This window comes from Corvus moneduloides, chromosome Z (genome assembly GCF_009650955.1).
Source record: "Corvus moneduloides isolate bCorMon1 chromosome Z, bCorMon1.pri, whole genome shotgun sequence".
NCBI lineage: Eukaryota > Metazoa > Chordata > Aves > Passeriformes > Corvidae > Corvus > Corvus moneduloides.
Window position 1 is genome coordinate 57,506,566 of NC_045511.1, and position 19,045 is coordinate 57,525,610.

The following is a 19,045-nucleotide window of genomic DNA, read 5'->3' on the forward strand; positions in this document are numbered from 1 at the left end:
ATACACATAGGAATGCTTGACTAAAAGAAAAATGCTTCCAAGAACGTGGCATATAGTTCTTCTATTAATAGAGTGAGAACAAAGGCTACTAGAAACCTTAACAGGGAAAGAAAATCTGCTTTGGGATGAAGCTAACAATTGTTCCATTGTTTGAATTGTTTTGCATTATGCCTGGATGATTACATATAATTGTTTTGGATTGTATCCCGATAATGAATTGGCCTTTTAAAAACCAGTTGCAGGAAGTAGTAGACAGGTACCCAGCTTGTTTTTCTCAGATTCCAGAGTTGCAGGTGTTAAATAACCAAGGGAATAGCAATCTCTTGATGCTAGAGTTGGTCACTTCTACTGCTTGATTTGCTATTTGCATATAGATTCAGGAAGACAAAGCATTCAAAAACAGTAGCAGTACAAAGTGTACTGCTGAAGTTGAATAAAATTATAATTAGAACTTTGGACCATGTAATGCATATAGTGCTTCAGCGGGGGTTTTTTTAATGTCTTTTTTTTTTTTTTTTTTTAATTTTAAGATGCCACAAGAGTAAAAGCTATGTTTTAGCTGCAGAGAATAAATAATTCATGAAGTGAGGCACTTCCAGGAATGGTGGCTGCATTTACTTTATTTCACCATTACCTTATTTTTTTTCTTAATGAAATCTAGCTTAATTAAATTGATTGTGTACACCTACTGAGTTTAATTTACCTCACCATCAAATCCTGATACTGCAAGCACACCAGAACAAACTTCTAAGTTCTTTTTTTATTATGCCAAGACAAGTTCAAGTCCCCTTGAACTCAGCTTGTGTACAATCTACTGTAGCACTGATTCTCAGACTTCATTTGTGTGAGCATCCCAAGGAGGAGAAGGTCCAGAAACAGTGTGACTGTAAAGTAATGTGCTAGGTTTACAGTTAAGGTGAATGGGGAGTGGCTAAGTCAGAGATAGCTTTTAAAGCCAGTGTTGGTCAGGTGAACTGAAAGTTCAATGTCCCTTCAGTAGTTACCTTCTTGTAGTGTGTACAAAAAAACCTTCCTAGCACCATAATCTGTGTGATAGCGTGGAAGACTAGGAAAAACGTTCAGGAAACGAAACATCAAATGAACCCTCCACTTTCCAGTGTGTATACACATATCCAACATTCAAGTATAATGATCTGTCAGCATTTTACCTCAATTAATTTTGATCTTCAGCTGAAATCACTTGGCTTCCAGGTTTTTATCCCTCAAGTCTTGCTGAGCTTTTAAAAAACAGGTGGTGGAGAAATCTACTGCAAGACATGGTGTGCCTCCTGAGGTGAGGTTTGTTTTCTGGAGAGCCCCTTCCACACCTATGGGAAAGTAAATGGTCGTTTCCAAGGCTCCTCCACTGGACTGGTGCTGTATGTCCCAGAACACTTGGAAAAACAGCTTCTGGCTATCCTCTGTGGAGCAATATGTGAAAAAGAAGAAATCTTTGATGAAAAAAATGTTAGTTGCTAGAGTGTTGTTTCTCAAGAGGCAGAAACTGTTTTCTAAAAATTAAAATAATTTAACTGGGGAGGAGGTGGGGGGGAACAGGGAAGTAAGATCTGTTTTGTTTTTTCCCCAAATGGTAGTTTTCTATTTCAATTGTAGCTGTTCCCTCACAAATTTTGAATAATTGATTGCTTCCTGTTGGGGGAGCACTGGAACAATTTTACCAGGGCAATGACAGAACTGTTGTTGGGCAAAGATAGAGAAGAGAACTTGCTCCTGGAATAGATCTAAGCTGAATTTTTGAGCTTTAGGTTATCAGTAGGTAAGACCTGAGTACCTTGCAGCTGTGTTTTGAGTACAGTCAGTTTCTTTTTTTTTACTCTCTCCATCTTGAACAGGCTTTTGTTTCACTTGTAATGGGGTATTGTACTGGTTTTCGATGATGCATATGTATGCATCTAAGTGCAGTTGAATTCAGCTGTAACAAGTGCAAACTGCTCCTGTTGTGCCTTCCACTCATCCCAGAGAAGTTTTGCATGTGTACTCTTAATTGTCATAACGTATGGGGGTTGTAAATTGATGCTGAGTTTTAATGTTTGGAACTTGTTATACTCTGCTGCATAAATACTGCTTTTTGCCCCCATCCGTGCTTCTGATCCTGGTAAATGATGACCTGCTCCTGGGAAATGATGACCTGCTCCCGATAGCACCAAAGCAGTTCTGGTGACTGCTTTTCTAGTAACCCCCTTCCACAATAGTTAGAGAGGGAATGAGAATGTGAATCTCCTGCTAGAAAGCTTAGTTTGTTCGATAACCATCACTGTTTTAAAAAGGCACCATCCTAGTTTGCATACTCAACTGAAGTATTAACTATTGCTCTGACTGGCAGAGATCACAACCACTGTGAAATACAAGTGAAGTAATTTTAGAAAATCCCTGTGTGTGTGTTGTTTACTTGTCTGGTGTAATGAGAAATTACTGTTTAGCAAAATCAGGACCTTAAAGGACCTCATGGTACTTTCTGTAGGTGTGAAGTGCTTTAAGTTCAGGTGAAAAGCAGTTTGGAAGAAAAAGCTTCACTCTGAAAATGTTACTGTGTAACTATGCTTTTTATTGTAAAGTGCTAAAATGTAACATTGCTAATTTTCGGGTACCTAGTTTCATGGTGCCTTGGTGTCTCTGTCCACATTAGTGCATGGTTTATCTTTGGAATACCAGATGTTCTCTTTTTCCAGAACATGAAACTGCATGGGGAATATGCTCATTTCCTTTTAGTAAACAGTGCAATTAATTATTGAAATAAATGTGGTGAAAAGGCACCTAATAAAACCGGAATCAATAAAAAAAACAGCCAAAACAAAAAAACCTGCCCAAATCTGTTTGATAATAAGGTATGGGCTTGAGGTGGAAAAAAAGAAAACAAAAAGCACCTATACAAATTTGTTTTAACATCACGTTTTCTGCCATCTTTACTATGAAAGAAAAGTTTTGAAACAGGACTTCGGCCTAGTGGGAATTCACGGTATTTTTTTTTTTTTTTTTTCCTTAGCTTCCGCGAGTTGTAGCGGTGGAAAGCGCTCGGGTGCCGGCGCTGCCGCCGCCGTGCTCCTGCGCCCCCTGGCGGCGCCCCGGGGCACAGCCGCGCTCCTGCGGTCACGGCCGGCGGCGCCGCTGCTTCTGGCGCTGCCTGCCCCGCTGCCTGCCCCGCTGCCTGCCCCGCTGCCTGCCCCGCTGCTTCTGGCGCTGCCTGCCCCGCTGCCTGCCCCGCTGCCTGCCCCGCTGCCTGCCCCGCTGCCTGCCCCGCTGCCTGCCCCGCTGCCTGCCCCGCTGCTTCTGGCGCTGCCTGCCCCGCTGCCTGCCCCGCTGCCTGCCCCGCTGCCTGCCCCGCTGCTTCTGGCGCTGCCTGCCCCGCTGCCTGCCCCGCTGCCTGCCCCGCTGCCTGCCCCGCTGCCTGCCCCGCTGCCTGCCCCGCTGCCTGCCCCGCTGCTTCTGGCGCTGCCTGCCCCGCTGCCTGCCCCGCTCCCTGCCCCGCTGCCTGCCCCGCTGCCTGCCCCGCTCCCTGCCCCGCGCCGCGACGCGCTCCGCAAACTCAGCGGGACGTGGCAACGCTGCTCCTGGGGCTTGTAAGCCTTTGTAACACGCAGCGTGAGCGGGGGGGGGAAGGAAGCAGGCTTGCTTTCTGCTTGTCTGTGCTACATGTATTTAGTGTGCATATATATATGTAGATAAATACTTTTTGCTATGCACAGGACATCTCCAAGAGTCACACCATGTGCCTGAGAGCATTTTCCAAACACTCCTTGAGCTCTGTCAGGCTGGTGCTGTGACCACTCCCCTGGGGAGCCTGTTCCAGTGCCCAACCACCCTCTTGGTGAAGAACCTTTTCCTGATATCCAACCTCAACCTTCCCTGACACAACTTCTGGCCATTCCCTCGATCCTGTCACTGGTCGCAAGAGAGAGGAGATCAGTGCCTGCCCCTCTTCTTCCCCTTGTGAGGAAGTTGTAGACTGCAGTGAGGTCTCCTCTCAGTCTCCTCCAGGCTGAACGGACCAAGTGACCTCAGCTGCTCCTCACATGGCTTCCCCTCAAGGTCCTTCACCATCTTTGTGACCCACTTGCATGCTCTCTAATAGCTTTATATCTTTCGTATATTATATATACAATATTTATATTGAGGTATTGTGGTGCCCAAAACTGCACACAGGACTTGAGGTGAGGCCACACCTGCACAGAATAGAGTGGGACAATCAATGAATGTATAATATATTTTCTCATACTCTTAAGTAGCCACTTAAAGCCACTTGGGAACTTCTGTTTTCCTGTCTTTTCCATCAAAAGGTTTTTTATCTGTTTCTTTATTTCCATGCTCCTGGCTAGATGGCCAGTCCCAAAGAGTGGTGGTGAATGGGGTTAAATCCAGCTGATTGTCGGTTACAAGTTGAGTTCCCCAGGACTCAGTACTGGATCCAGTCCTGTTTAATATGTTAATTGATGATCTGGACAGATGACACCAAATTGGGCAAGAGTGTTGATCTGTGGGGGGGTTGGAAGGCTCTGTACAGGGATCTGGACAGGCTTGGTTGATGAGCTGAGACCAACAGCATGAGGTTCAGCAAGATCAAAAGATGGGTCCTACACTTTGATCCTAACGCCAAGCAGTGCTACAGGCCTTGAGCAGTGTCTGGAAAGCTGCCCAATGGGGAAGGACCTGGGGGTGCTGGTGACAGCAGCTGAACATGTGCCAGCTATGCCCAGGTGTCCAAGAAGGTCAGTGGCATCCTGGCCTGTATCAGCAGTGGCTAGCCGGACCGGGGCAGGGATTGTCCCTCTCTACTTGGCATTGGTGACGCCACACCTCAAATCCTGTGCTCAGTTCTAGGCCACTCACTCCAAGACACTGAATTGCTGGACCGTGTCCAGCGAAGGGGAACAGAACTGGTGAAGAGTCTCGAGTACAAGTGCTGTGAGGAGCAGCTGAGGGAGCTAGGGTTGTTTAGCTTGGAGAAAAGGAGGCTCAGGGATGACCTTTTTGCTCTCTACAACTGCCTGAAAGGAGGGTGTAGACAGCTGGGGGCTGGTCTCTTCTGCCAGATAATGAAATGTGACGAAATGAGAGGACATAGGCTCAAGTTGTGCCAGAAGGAGGTTTCGATTGAGTATTAAGAAAAATTTTTTCATAGAAAGGGTTATCAAACATTGGAACAAGTTGCCAAGGGTTGTGATTGAGTCACCAGCCCTGGAGGTATTTAAAAGCCATGTAAGTATACTCTTAGGGATGTGGTTTAGTGGAGAACCTGGCAATGTTACGTTAACAGCTGGACTCAGTGATCTTGGAAGACATTTCCAACCTAAACGATTCTATGATTTAACCTGTCTCTTCCATAAAATCTTGATTTCCTGGTACATCCTTAAAAGTGAAGCCTCATCTGTTGTCTGAGTCGATCTTAGCTGCAGAGTTCTAATACTTGTTCTGCCATCTCCCTTGGCCTGCCAGTTCAGCTCACAGAAATGGCAAGAGAGTAATTCAGTGAGAAAAAATGAGCATGTTTTTGTGGCTTTAGAAAGCTGTCTTGGCTTGCTTTTAAGAACTAAACAGCAGAATTCACAGAGTGAGTCAAGGGGCTGCATGTAAATGAGCAGGAGAAATGTGAAAGTTGTTACAGTCAGAAAGTATTTGTTTAGTTCATACCACACAAAGCTGTACCCAGCCTAAGAAGTTGTGTGTTGGGGAAGAAAAAACTGCATAGTCAAAGATGAAAAGGGGTGTTGGTCTTGTGAGAAACTTCCAAAGGTGCTCATTTTTAGAGGCAAGGAAACTTTGACAAGTCCAAGAATAAGAAAACACCTAGAAAGCAAGTGAACAAACAGATTAAAAATACAACCCACCTTCAATTTTCATAAGCTATTTCTAAGGTGAATTGTGACTTGACCTCAAAATATTTTAGGAAAATCCTGATTCTCCCTTGTCTTCCTTTAAAAGTGCTTGTCCCACCTTCTGAAAATTTTCAATATAATTAGTAATATTTGGGTAAAATATGTAGGAAATACGGTTTTCTAGACAGTATCTTACTGTCTTGAACAGAAAAAAATACCCTGAAGAAGAAGTTGTTTTTTTTTCCTTCCCCAAAGAGTCTATAGTGTATGCATTACTCAGATATTTATATATGCCACCTCCCCATTTTTATTTAGGTGGTTTTTTTAATAGAGTTGAAACAAAAAAAACTATCCAGAGATTATGTACTCTATGCCGTAATCCAGCAAAAGGATGCCTAATGCCACATTCTTTACTGTCTTCTTTTCGGTGTCCAGGGTTAGTCCCTTTCTATTTTGGAATTGTAGAAAAATTAAATATTTATGAAATTCAAATCTCATGCCTCTGTTTTGATGGGCGTTCTTTTCCTGTGCTTGCGCAAATTTCTGCAAAAATTCCCTCAACTGGGGGTGCTGTTTCATCACTGTGAGCCATTTGAAGAATGCTACTGCAGGGGCTGCTGCCCTGGGCTGATTGTGTGGTTTCCTTCATTACATTTAAGCATCGTTTGTCATTGAAATGCTGTGAGCTGGATGAAGTGATATATTGCACTAAAAAGCACACAACTTGTCAAAGATCCAGGTCAGCATAGATCTTCTCTGTGTGTGCAACCTTTTTCCATCCCCTTGGGCTTATTCGTTAAACCATTTTTGAGCACTGGGAGATCTGGGGCATTATGCTGTGAATGTTAATATCAGGGCTACAATGCAAATGAGACCTAGATGTGTTTGTCAATTAATATTCTCAATAGCCTGGTGAACTGTGCTGTTGCCCTTCATCTCGCCAGTTCTGGACAGGAGTGGATTCTGGTTCAGTTTGCACTCTGGAAGGCATTTGTAGCGTGCAGCAAGAGGTAGAAATGATTGCAGGTTCTGCCACCCTGGAATTTTCCCTCATCTGTTAGCTGGCTAAAACCTCCCACAATGGGAGAAGGTTGATCCCCGTTTTCCGATTACAGGGGCTGTTGACCTGCAAGACTTTTATTTGACAGAAATGGAGAAAATCTGTGTGTTGGCTTCCTTGCACAACACTTAGGCTACCTGAATTGAAGTCAAGAAACCTAACTTATGCGCTTGGCGCTGCAGCTAAGAGGTTTAGTACTGGGTATTTTGTAAGAAGTAGTAGTTCTGCTAACTGGAAGCAAAATTCATAGTGAAATAGTGCTGAGCACAACGTCAGTTACCGTGGGCATTGTTGTCATGATGGATTCATACTCCTGAAAGAAGTAAAACAAAACAAAATTCCTGAAAGAAGTAAAACAAAAGACCCCTTCATTATTATTTAGTTAACAGTTCTCATTTGATCATCTTAAAAGTTTTCATGAAACTTAGGAAGTAAAGATTGGTTTGTGAATGCCCAGAATACTCTTGTTGTACTTCATGCAGTATTTGCCAGTACTGTTTTAGATAGAATTTACAATTTATAGCAAGTGAATGGTATAACTTTTGAGTGAAATACGATTAAGAAAAGCTTTAAACAGTAGCTTGTCTTTTACATGAAAAATAGTTTGTGTTTGTGTGTAGTGACATTCAACTTAATCTATGAAAAACAAATTTTTACAAACATTATGCTCAATTTATGTCTTCTTTAGGTCTTTTTAGGCAGGCCTACAGATTGCTGTTTCTATATGCATTTTGTAGAAAAAATGTTTCTCACACGAAGTCTGATAATACACAATCACAGAATGATTTGGGTCGGAAGGGACTTTAAAAATAATCAAATTCCAACCCCCCTGCCATGAGCAGGGACAACTTCCACTGAGCCCGGTTGCTGATGAATGTGTTTGTTACCTTGCCAGTAGAGCAAAAGTATTTTGCTAATATTTCTTCTTGTTGAGTAATTTGGGTGAAAGCAAACCTTATATGTAACTGATAATTCTCCTTTAGAGGGAAGAGGAAGAAAAGATTGTCTGCACAGCTCATTTCTATGTGAATTTTTTTTTTCTTCTTCAAAAATTTCCATTCCAGTGCAGAAGTATACTTACATGTACAGTATGTGACTTTTTTCCCCCAACTTCCTGCATCCTGATAATATAGCCCATTGTGATGTTAACAACCATTTTGATTTTACTGGGATGGGAAAGTAGAATTGATGATCTTTTAACACGGAGCTGTCCCTTATATTTCTTCTTCATGCCCCTAGAAGGAAAGAGAAGGAGTTTCTGCCATTGTTGAAGAGCAATTATGTATTACTTCTAGTGGATCTCTTTTGCAAACCATTTTTTATTACTTCTCTTTCTTTATTCTAAGCCATTCATCATTCTGGGAACCTGTTTCTTCAGGAGGATCTGTTGGTCTTCTGGGAGCTGCTGTATTGGTGCAGGAACCTATATGAAAAATAGGATATGCTTCTCTGAATCAGAGCATTTGTTGGTAGAAAATAAGGTACCTCCGTTTGTGTGAGATGTTGGCTGTATTGTGAAAGATCCATGGGTACAAGTGGTTTTTTCTCATTTTCCTGGATTCTAGTCAAAGATCTGCTGTATTATATACAGATAATTCATGGGAACACATCAGTTGGACCCTTCTTCCAAGTGTCTTCCTCACTGAAGGGGCAAGGCCTGGGTAAGGTCCTGTTCCTCTTCAGCCACTTTTCACTATGTTAAGAATACTTGGCAAGCTCTGGCTATGCAACTTGTATTACATCATCATCATTTTGTAGGCATCTTTAATAACCTAGGCTATGGCATTCAGCTGAAAAAGAGGAGGTGTGGTCCTTCACACCACACAGTGATGTATAGATTGCTTCTCATATCACTGAGCCTCCACTCTCTACAGAGAACATTTCTTTAGTGTCATCCAGAAATTGAAGTGAATCAGGATCTTTGAAAGCCTGTAAATCTAGGGCCATCCCTTTTTGTCTGTCATAATTGCCTTTATGAGGGCAGGTGACGTGTAAGGGCAGTTTCTGATTCCTCTAATAGTGTACCTGGTCTTTTGAGACCAGGAATACTGATGTCTTGATGCAGCTTTGGAGTCCTGCCACCTGGCTGCTCTTATCAGTGGCTGGAAGAGTCCCTGGCTCTCTGTCTTTTACAAGTGGGTAGCTTTCCATTAAGCTTGAAGTTCTTGATCATCTTCATTGTAGGAGTCTTGTCTTTAGGGAAAGCCTAGACTCAGCTTTCAAGGTTTCTATGCTATGTCCATAGCAGCAGATGAAGGGGAACAGGAAAAGGTGGAGGGCAAGGACCTCTTTTTTTGTGTTACTCCATAATGGAGCCAAGAAGACTGTTTCAGGTGTCCTTTCTGCTTGCTTGAACAGATTATGTCTTGCTTGTATAGATTATGTGTGAGGAAACATTCTTTTTCTTCCTTGTCTGTAGAGGAAGAGATCAAAACATAGTGCTAGGTGTAAAACTTCCACCAGAGTGAGTGGAGAGATGCAGCCTACTGCTGTAAGATCTTGTTGTGACATCCTGAGGTTGCTGTATTGAGTTTTCTGGAAGCTCTCTTTTTGTTTTCACATTCCCAGTTTATAAGACAGATCATCATGCTTAGTTTTCTTTCCCCACATGATTCACAAACATTTTATTGTCAGAATAGACTCCCAGAAAGAACCAGAGTGTGTATCTGTCATTGGAATTGAGCTTGCTTTTAAGCAGGAGTTTCACTTTTAAATGTCTGGATAATAGGTGTGATATGCAAAAGGGTTGTATTTGCCTTTGTAATCTTGGACTAGGAGTGAAATTAGGCTATAGTTTCCCTTTATAGTTGGTTTTTGTAAAGAGGCGTGTAGATAAGGGGGAAGGACAGTGTCTGGAACAATGCTTGTTTGTTAGTTTAAAAAAATAATTTTTTTCTATCTCACTTCAGAAGAATTGAATTGAGGTATTCCTATTCCGGAGATACTGTTTTCCTTCAGAATGAAATATCCGAATGCAAATACCTGCATCTTTCTGTTAACTCTCTGGTCTCTTCACTTGCAGCAACATTCCTAACTTTCCTGACTATTTTTTAAATTTCTTTTCAGAAAAATTTTGGTTTAAATTTTGGTGGAGTCAATCCATCTGTTTTTCTCATGATGTTCCTTTAGAGAAAAAGATAGTCCAAAACCAAGAAAGAAGAGTCCTTGCTGTTACAGCTGCAACAGCTCACAGATGATGTTTCACCATTTTTATTCTCTATGTCATCATGGTCTTTTCTTCTCTATTTGGAGTGCTTTTGAAGCTTTTTCAGGGCAAGGGGGAGGAAAACAAAAGCTAAGAAAACAGGACTAGAGAAGTCTCAAAGACATACTTACATTTGTTTCTTTTTCCTGCCCTTTTTGTAAAAATAAATAAATAAATAACTGTTTTGGAAGCTATGAATGTGAGTCTGTTGAGAGGAATGTGTTTGCTCTTTAGAAATGTTGATGGAGATTCTAAACTATTTTGACCAAACTCTAATAATGGTCTTACTCACGTCCAAGTGCATAGCCTGAGTCAGGGGCTAGAGTCAGTGTGCTTCTCCTGGATCCCCTTGGTGTTCACTCTTGGCACCTCAGGGCTGAAAGTGCAAACCTCTGTTCATCCTAGTTCTGCTGGCTTGTGCAGAGATGGGGTTACAGTCAAAACACAGAATGCTGAATTCAGCCTTCATTTTGAATGGAAGAACTTGAACACAGGCGTTGTCCATCTGTGGCCCCCCTCCCCCCAAAAAAGAAACCCACCAAAAAACCAAAACCACAACCCTTCATGTTTTCCACTGCTGTCTGAATTAATACTCTTTAGCAGGTAAAATTGGTCTACTAGTGAAAAATGAAATCTATGTATGGAGGTTTTAGTTAGCATTGTGTATGAAACTTGGCATGTGTTCCTATCTGTTCACTGCCTGTAAAACATAAAGTCTAGGGGAAAAGTTCACTTGAGGCTTAAATTTCACAGCATTCATGCAGCATAAATGGGAGTGATAGCTTGACCTATTTTCCAATAAAGTACCCTATCTGTTTGGCTGTACGATTAGCATATCATTCTTCCAAATACCTTACTGAATGTTTGATGGCAAACACTGCTATTTGCAGCAATTATAATTTTGTCTCTATTTCTCTTTTTGCTTGCTGGAGCCAAGCCCACACAGTTCTGCAAAAGCTGTAAAACATTATAGTCAATATACGAATTTTCAGATCATCTGCACTGTGCTTCTTAAGCCTTTTTTCTTTTAAGTTTAAATTAGGTTCCTGGAGGGGCGAACCCATATATGCTTGGAAGAAGAATAAGGTGCTGCATAGTGATCTGATTTTGACACTTCGTTTGAAAACGAACAAACATAAGATTACAGCGCTGAATTTTCCTGGGATCTCTTAAACTGGGAGTTAGTTAAACTCACAGTACATTTCCCTGCTGTGGTTTTGGTGTGTTTCTGTGTGAAACTGACAGCGGGATTTGTTTGAGTATGTAGGCCACGATTGTATTAGAATTACATAACCGTGTTGAGTGGTGGAAACAGATGAAAAGACGGGATGTGCGGCATTCCCTCACAGATTATATCCTGCAACAATGAAGACAGCTCAAGCTCTGCAGAGAATGTGGTCACATGCAGTCAAAAAGTTGGGGATTTTGAAAGGGCACGTGAGTTGCTTTTTGTTGCATCTTGCTCTATGTCTTTTCTTCCCCTCCTCCCCTCATGTATCCCTCCCCTCTCCAACTCACTTTTATTGCCAGATGATTGTTGTGGCACGTCTTCTGGTTTTGTTCTTTTTTCAGCGTGAATGAAGTTTGACTTCAGTGATCTCTCAGTAGCAAGTAATTGCATAAATCTTTGTCAGTTAGAGCTGCAACAGCTGCCTGTTTGTAGCACACAGGCGATTTTAGCACTTTGACTAGTTTCCGGCCAAAGATTCTGCTGAGCAGTCTATTTTGGGTATGTAGAAAGCACCTGTCATTTTAGTATATGAGCATTAGACAGATTTAAGCAAATCCCAACTGCAGTGTTCTAATTAGAAATGGACTGCCTATAGTCCCTAATGAATTTAGACTAGCTAATTACAGTAATTTGCGTTTACTGCAGGTAGCCTGTTGTCTGTGTGAAACCTGGGTGGACTTGTAAAGCAGTTACTGTTAGTAACTGGAGGTGGGGTTCTTAACCATTTTGCCTGCCTTTCTCTCTCCAGTGTTTTGGTGTGCAATCTTGCAGTGAAACTGCGATCCTGTAAGGGATGCACAAGCTGCTCAGGATCCCTTTGTGTTTCCTTACAGATGAAGTATGAAGAAATTGGCAAGGTGATGAAGGCTTTTCATAACTCATCACTTGATGCATTCAGAGAGTCACATCACTAAATGAGGAGTACAGGAATTTTGCAATTTGGGTGGAGACCTAGATATTAGTTTTGATCAAGTCCCCGTCTGATGATTTGTAACATTTGTAGTCTCTCCCTCCCTCTCAATCTTCTCCATTAATCTGACGGTATGGGTTAGCGTCATGACAATGGCAAGCAGCAGTACACTTCATAATGTTAAAGAGATTATTTTTTAGAGATTGTTTTTGCCTTACGGGCTTCCAAGGTGACCATTCAGTTCTCTGAACTGTGTTGCAGAGCCTGCATTGCTTTATCAGTACAGCAGAACTAGTCATGTTGTCTTGGTAATTACATTGTACAAAATCAGCTTTGCAAGTACATCGTGTGCTTTCCTTCCCTGATAGTGTACAGCAAATGGGAGACAGTTTCCCAAGGAGCAGTTTCAAAAAAGGGATTACTTTAACAAATACTTGCGAATTTAAAAGTGAATTGCTTAATTATCTTTTGTTTAGTTTTCAGTAACAGTTTCAAGGTAAAAATAAACCCCCAAAATTTACACAGAATGTACCTGAAACAGTCATTGATACTATGACGAACTTTTTGTAGGTACAAATGAGATGATACTATAGGCTTGGCATCTTGAAAGACCTTAATTTTAGTGTCTGTAGGCAGTAGTTTCTCTTTCATTCTTACTACTTACTTTTTTTGACCAGATACCATAGGGCTTATTTGGCAGAGCAAAGAAAACTTAACTCTGTAGGCTTCTGATGCTTTGATACATCTCTCCACTTGTGCACAAGGTTATACTTATGCCACTGCTCATGGAAGGCCTAGTTTTCTGGAAGGAAATTTTCATAAGTTTCCTTTTTCATACCCTTACATCCATCTCTGATATCTTTACAGTGCTTTCCTTAGTCCTTTTCCTGCAGTGTGGTACTGAATAAGCAGTCATTTCTCAGGCCTGTCTTTGTCCCCGTGGGTAGTAAGCTCTCCACAACTGCATTTTGCCTGCGTTACTCTTGCACCTGCTCAGAGCTGGCCTCAGTATTCTTGGCTGGGAGGTAGTGTTGGTAGGAGCTGCATACAGTGCAAACTGAATTTAAGTGATGTTCATGTTATGTCTAAGTTGTTGAGGCTTTTTTACCAAGAGGAGGATGGAAAAGATTTTCCATCCTCTACAAAATTTGGATCTACTTGCTTTTCCTTTAAATTTTACCCATCATTTGGTACTGATTTTCATTTGTAGAATTTTATTCAGTGAAGTCAGCTGGAATTTAAATGACACCAAGTCTCCTCTTTAGCACAGACTTATTTTTTGCAGAGCTTAAAAATACGTAGAAAAGCAGGACTGTAGGAAGGGTCAGTAGTAGGTAAACTGTTTCCTACATGCCAGACAAGCAAGCCTAGTCAGACTACTTCCATTTACAGCAGCATCACAGCTGTTCAAAAGAGCAGCTTAGTTAAGGAGGAACTTTTCACTTGTGGAAAAGATTCTCTGTGTAAGGGAATATATCTAGTGAGTTCAGTTTCAGATAGCTGGAAGCTTAGACGTTAGCTGGTTAAATGGTTAAATGGTAATATGAGATAATTTCACTATGTGATTCAGCACATTCAAGACTGACCCCAAGACACATATGTTTTAATACTGATAGTTATGAACACATTCTTGTCTGATCTAGACAAGTCAAAATTTAGAAATATTTACTTATATGTATTATTTTTAATATAAGCCATCATCTTGTACATCTATTTGTAATTAGACCCGAATGGTTCTGGAAACTGGATTTCCATTGTTCATTTTCTGGCAAAACAGTGGAAATTTAACACTCTTCAGTGTTGTAAAATTCCTGGTGAGAATGCTGAATGTTTTGCATATTCCCTCAAGATCTCTGAGCAGGACTTAATTTTTAAGTTTGTTTTTCAATACAGTGAATATGCAATGGAAAATGTAAATCTAGTTCCTCTTTGGGGTCCACAGAATCAACTGGAGCTATGCATCAAGGAGTTTTTTTGCATATGAGAAATAACATCCATAGCTTGCTGAACAGTTTTGCACTGCCAGAAGTCTTACTCTGAAAATGCAAGGGATGCCTTAAAGTACAGGCATACCCTTCTTGTGTCACTTCTCTCTCTATTGTTTTGGAGTTTAGTTGTCAGTACTCCCTGTGATGCCTTAAAAAGACCATTAAGTCTGAACTGAGCTTCTGTCGGAAATTTGATTTTCTGAGATAAAGGAAGACCACTTTCAGTAAAAGCAAATAAAATCTATTGATTGAGTATGTGCATGCATATACTTATGCAATGTCTGGACTTTTCTTCTGCAATGGATGCTTTCCATTTTGAAATATTTGCAGTATGTCAAATGTGGCTCATTTTTCTCCTGGTTTTACAGGGCAGACACTGAAGGGGCTGGCTGTGTACTATATGGTGCATCATAGCTGGGTGATTATTCTGTATTATATTTTAGGCTGTGACGTTGGAAAGATTTCAGGTTATATCATGTAAGATAAAGTGATCAGTTCATGATCAGTTTTAACTGGCAATGTGGAAAAAAAGTGTTTCTGAGAAGTGTCACAGAAATGGCTATACCTGTACTATATAGTGATACATTGCGTTTTCCTGTAAATTTTCATTTCTTGATGGGAACCTATATATTTAGTTATGAAATTCATAGTGGACAAAACATTTTCTTAAAACCACATGAACAAGAAGCAAGAGATCTGAAGTCTAGTTCATTTTGAAAACCTCACTTTCAACTGCTAATCTTACTGCGTACTGGGACAGAAAGGTCTTCCATAAGTATTTTATGTGTTGTTTGAATCAGGGCTATAGAATGCTAGTTGATCTGAATTAAATGCTTTTGCTGAATAAGACTTTTCCAGAAAATGAGAATGAGCTGTTAAATCAGTGAAACGTGAAGGGATTATACCACCCTGGACCTATTAATATTTTTTTGCCTTTTTAAAGAAAAATTGTCATTAATTGAAATACATAAATTTCATATGAATTCTCCCAAAATATTAGAATATGCATATTATTTTTAAACCTGTGCTTTAGTGGGGTATTTCATATTTTAAGTTAAATAGTTACATACTGTGTGTTTTACTAATTGGTTTCTGTGTGCAGCAGGCCCCAGGCATGGAAGAGCTGATATGGGAACAGTACACAGTGACCTTACAAAAGGTGAGTGAGTGCCTGTTATATTTTTAGTTTTCAAATATTCAAGCACTGGTTTACTCTGAATATGTTTTGCAGTTGATGTTATTAGCATATCTGAGTCTAGAATAGGATTAATTACTTGTCCAAATCAGATATGTTTTTTATTTTAAAGCTTAGTTGCTGCTCGTAAAATAGTGTGACTCTTTAATGTTAAGAGTAAATTCAATTAACAGTTTAAGTACTATATTTGCTACTGTTTGGTCTTTATAATGACAGTATAATATACCACATGTCAGCCACAGAGCTAAAATCATTATTGAAGAGTCTTAAAAATAAAGCAGATGGTTCTGCCAAGCAGGTTGTGGTTAATGTCCAAGCTTTGTAATAATCACTGAACAGGATTCCACTGATTTTATTTTTGTAATATACTTTAATATCTACTAGTGTAGAACCCAGTGGCAAATCACTGTCCTTAAAACTTATAAAACAGGTGGACTATAGGTGTCACTTTTAATGTTCTTTTCTAAGAAAAGAGGAAGTATCTCATCAAGTGGAGTCCGTTTGAATTAAAGAAAATAGAGCACTTCTGTCTGTGTTCTTTAATAGCTAGGCTGACACACCACAGTACCAGGTGTGCATTTTGGCTTCAGTGGTGGTGGTCTTCCCAGCTGTTCTGATGACTGGGTTCAGTGAGCAGCCTGTACTGAGCTGCCCAAATTTTTTCATGTCTTCTGCAATGAACTGAACTTGATGACCCAAGGTGAAATAACAATCTTTTCTACACAGCTTGTTTCATGTGAGAAAGTATAGTTGAGAAAGGGTTGGTTTTTAGGTTACAGAGGTAGGCAGGACCTGTAATTTCCAGGTATCCTGTAAATTAGCATCACTTCTTTACCACAGAGACAGACTTAGGCTACTGAGATGGCAAAGGGCTACTGAACGTGCTGTGTCAGCCACTACCTTTGAATTTTACCATTATTTTGAATCTATATTGTTTTTGTGTAAAGCATCAAACTGCTTCCTGTAAAATTAAGGTGCAGCAAGTGAAGTGCTGTTTTAAAAGAAAATTTTCTCCTCAAAGAAACAATCACTTACTATCAGCATTAGTGGAACACGAGGTGACATATTATGAACTACACATGCTGTGAGTGGGTGTTGGAGGAAAAGCATGACTTTAATTTGATGTGTTACTTTGCCACTATGTTGAAACCTATTTTTCAAAAAGCATAATTTGTAATTTTAGTGATATGATGTGTATGTTAAATAGCTGATAAAATTAAACTTGTGTGGTTTTGTGCTCACCTTGCTGTCAGCAGTCAGTTACACTAACAGTTCTCAGATCTAGTGCTATTGACATGCTTCCTTGGCATTCTGTGAAGCCTTTCTTTGATTTTATGAACGCCATCTTAGGACTTCTATGGATGTATTATTTCTATGATGACAGGTTTGACATAATTTACGTATTTAAAGTAGCTGCTTGTGACAGAGGATGATTATAGACAATGAATAAGTTCACTACTTGCTCTTTGTAATCAACCATAATCTTGTTATTTTGATTGAGAAGTAGTTATCACAAACTACTTAGCAATCATAATGAAGATGGGATCCTGGGAAAGCTATTCCACTTTCCCAAGCATCATTAACAAAATAGATTCACCTAACAATAAATTTGGTATAAATAACCTGTGGGATGATGAAGCAAAATGCAGGCAAATTTAGTAAATTCTTTACTTAATTACTAACAATCATAAGGCTGTAGAGGTTTTAGAAAATAGGAACTTGTCATCATGTTTACATGGATGTGTAAATTAAATCTTTCTTACAAAATCTAGAGGTACTGTGTGTTTCTGTAGCACTCTGCATGCAGCTATCATATTTTAATTAATACCTACTTAGAGTGCCATCATGGGAACATTTATGTTCCTCCCTGTCAAAATTCCAGTCAATGTATTCAAGTTTTGCTGTATTTGGTTTCATTGTAAAGGATTCAAAACGAGGATTTGGGATTGCAGTTTCTGGCGGCAGAGATAACCCTCATTTTGAAAATGGTGAAACATCGATAGTCATTTCGGATGTTCTCCCAGGTGGTCCAGCAGATGGATTACTTCAGTAAGCACTTTTTTCTCTATCTGCATTTTGAGGGGCATGGCTATAGAATACATAAAACCTTTAGAAACACTTGGTTGAAATCTTAGTGATTTAATCCCCTCAGGATCTGGTGCCCTCTTGAAAATCTAGATGTCTCTTTACAAAAAAACCCAAGACAACCTAAACAAGTAAACTTTACATAGAGGTGTTAGTTGCTGTTTGGTAAGATAATTAAATTTCAGTGGTGTTGAAAAGTCTTTAACACTTAAGTGTGTTTCTTTCAAGATTGCATTTCATTTAAAGAAACAGTAGAAATAGTTAGTATCTTAAAACATCCTCCTTGTTCTTCCTCCAGTAAACACGTTTAGTGATCAGTCATTAGTTTCTACGAATGACTTAAGTCAGCCCGAAGAAGGTTTGCTAAATACTTATTTTATATCTGAAAAAAAAGATTATGGAAATAAAGAGTTTGTTGTATGTCTGATAGTTTCATCCTTGGTGAGGCAGCATCTATCATGTAGAAACGATTTTAAATCTGTAGGTTGAGAGTTTCTATCCTACATCTGTTTTTCATCCTTTGACCTGAAATACCTGATGAGGACTAGACAATTTGAAAGAATGCCAAATAATTGTGCAGTAATAATAATTCAAGAGAGTAGATTCTGTCCTTTTTGGCAAACATTAATTTTTGGTCAGATAATGAAATGGCTGACATGGGAGTTGTTGTTGAGTTGCTAAATAATAGGGTGATTGTAAAGCATGTAACAAACCATTTTTAACATAATTGTACAAATCTGACATTTTGTAGCAGAGATCCCTGCACACCACCACTGTCATCCAATCACTTGTGATTTGGGAATGAAATCATGTCCAGAAATTATGAAAGATCATAGGTAAATTGTTGGCAAGGGAATACCGAGATACTCGGGCACTTTCAGACAAAACACATTCTGAAGAAAAATGAATGCAAAGCTGTTTGTCTAGCAAATCAAGGAATACAGGCCTAACCTTGAGAGTGTAAGGGTGAAACAATCCTATTACCTTTTTTAGGGTAAAAGGAGCACAAGTAGATGGATCTCGTGATATAATATTACAACATTAAGTTCAATACTGTCTTTGGATGTATGTCCAGAGAGCTGTTTTAATTCTTGCATAAACCTGGATGAAACTGATATTGAAATATAGCCTGCTGTTCTGGCATACTCATCCACTAAAAGGAATTGGAAGGGTATGAAAAGAGGCACAAAATTCATTTAGGAGTTAAAGTGCCTTACAAATGGAGGCCTAGAGTATATAATCTTCTTATTTAAAAAGAAGATTTTGATGTGATTTGATTGTAATGAAGATAAAATAGTTGGTACCAAAGATTTCTTTTATCTAGCAGAAAATGGTAAAATAACCAGTAATTTGTTGAGCTAATGCTCTGACTGTAAGGTTAGTGACTGAGTAGTCACTAGGATAAACCAATATGAGGAGTATGAGGAGTGGTAATTTGGAGGTTTTTTTAATCTTTTTCACTTTTTGCATTGAAATGCCTTTATGAATTTTATGGGGCTAAATTAATAGGTGTTATGGGGCTATCTCATAGGGGGTTACG

The 19,045-nt window shown here is 39.8% G+C and overlaps 1 protein-coding gene across 8 annotated transcripts in view; it reads left to right on the top strand.

The window, feature by feature from the left end:
* The window catches only part of TJP2 (tight junction protein 2), a 64,637-nt gene that overhangs the window by 26,758 nt on the left and 18,834 nt on the right, over nt 1–19,045 (top strand). For 6 of the 8 annotated variants that reach the window (XM_032095136.1, XM_032095138.1, XM_032095135.1 and 3 more), the window contains 2 exons: nt 15,331–15,384; nt 17,345–17,469. In XM_032095136.1, the coding sequence (XP_031951027.1) occupies nt 15,340–15,384; nt 17,345–17,469 (170 nt within the window). In that variant the 5' untranslated portion in view covers nt 15,331–15,339. Of the gene's footprint in view, nt 1–11,434; nt 11,534–12,075; nt 12,185–15,330; nt 15,385–17,344; nt 17,470–19,045 lie in introns of those variants that run through there. The other 2 variants (XM_032095134.1, XM_032095132.1) reach the window with 2 other exon arrangements.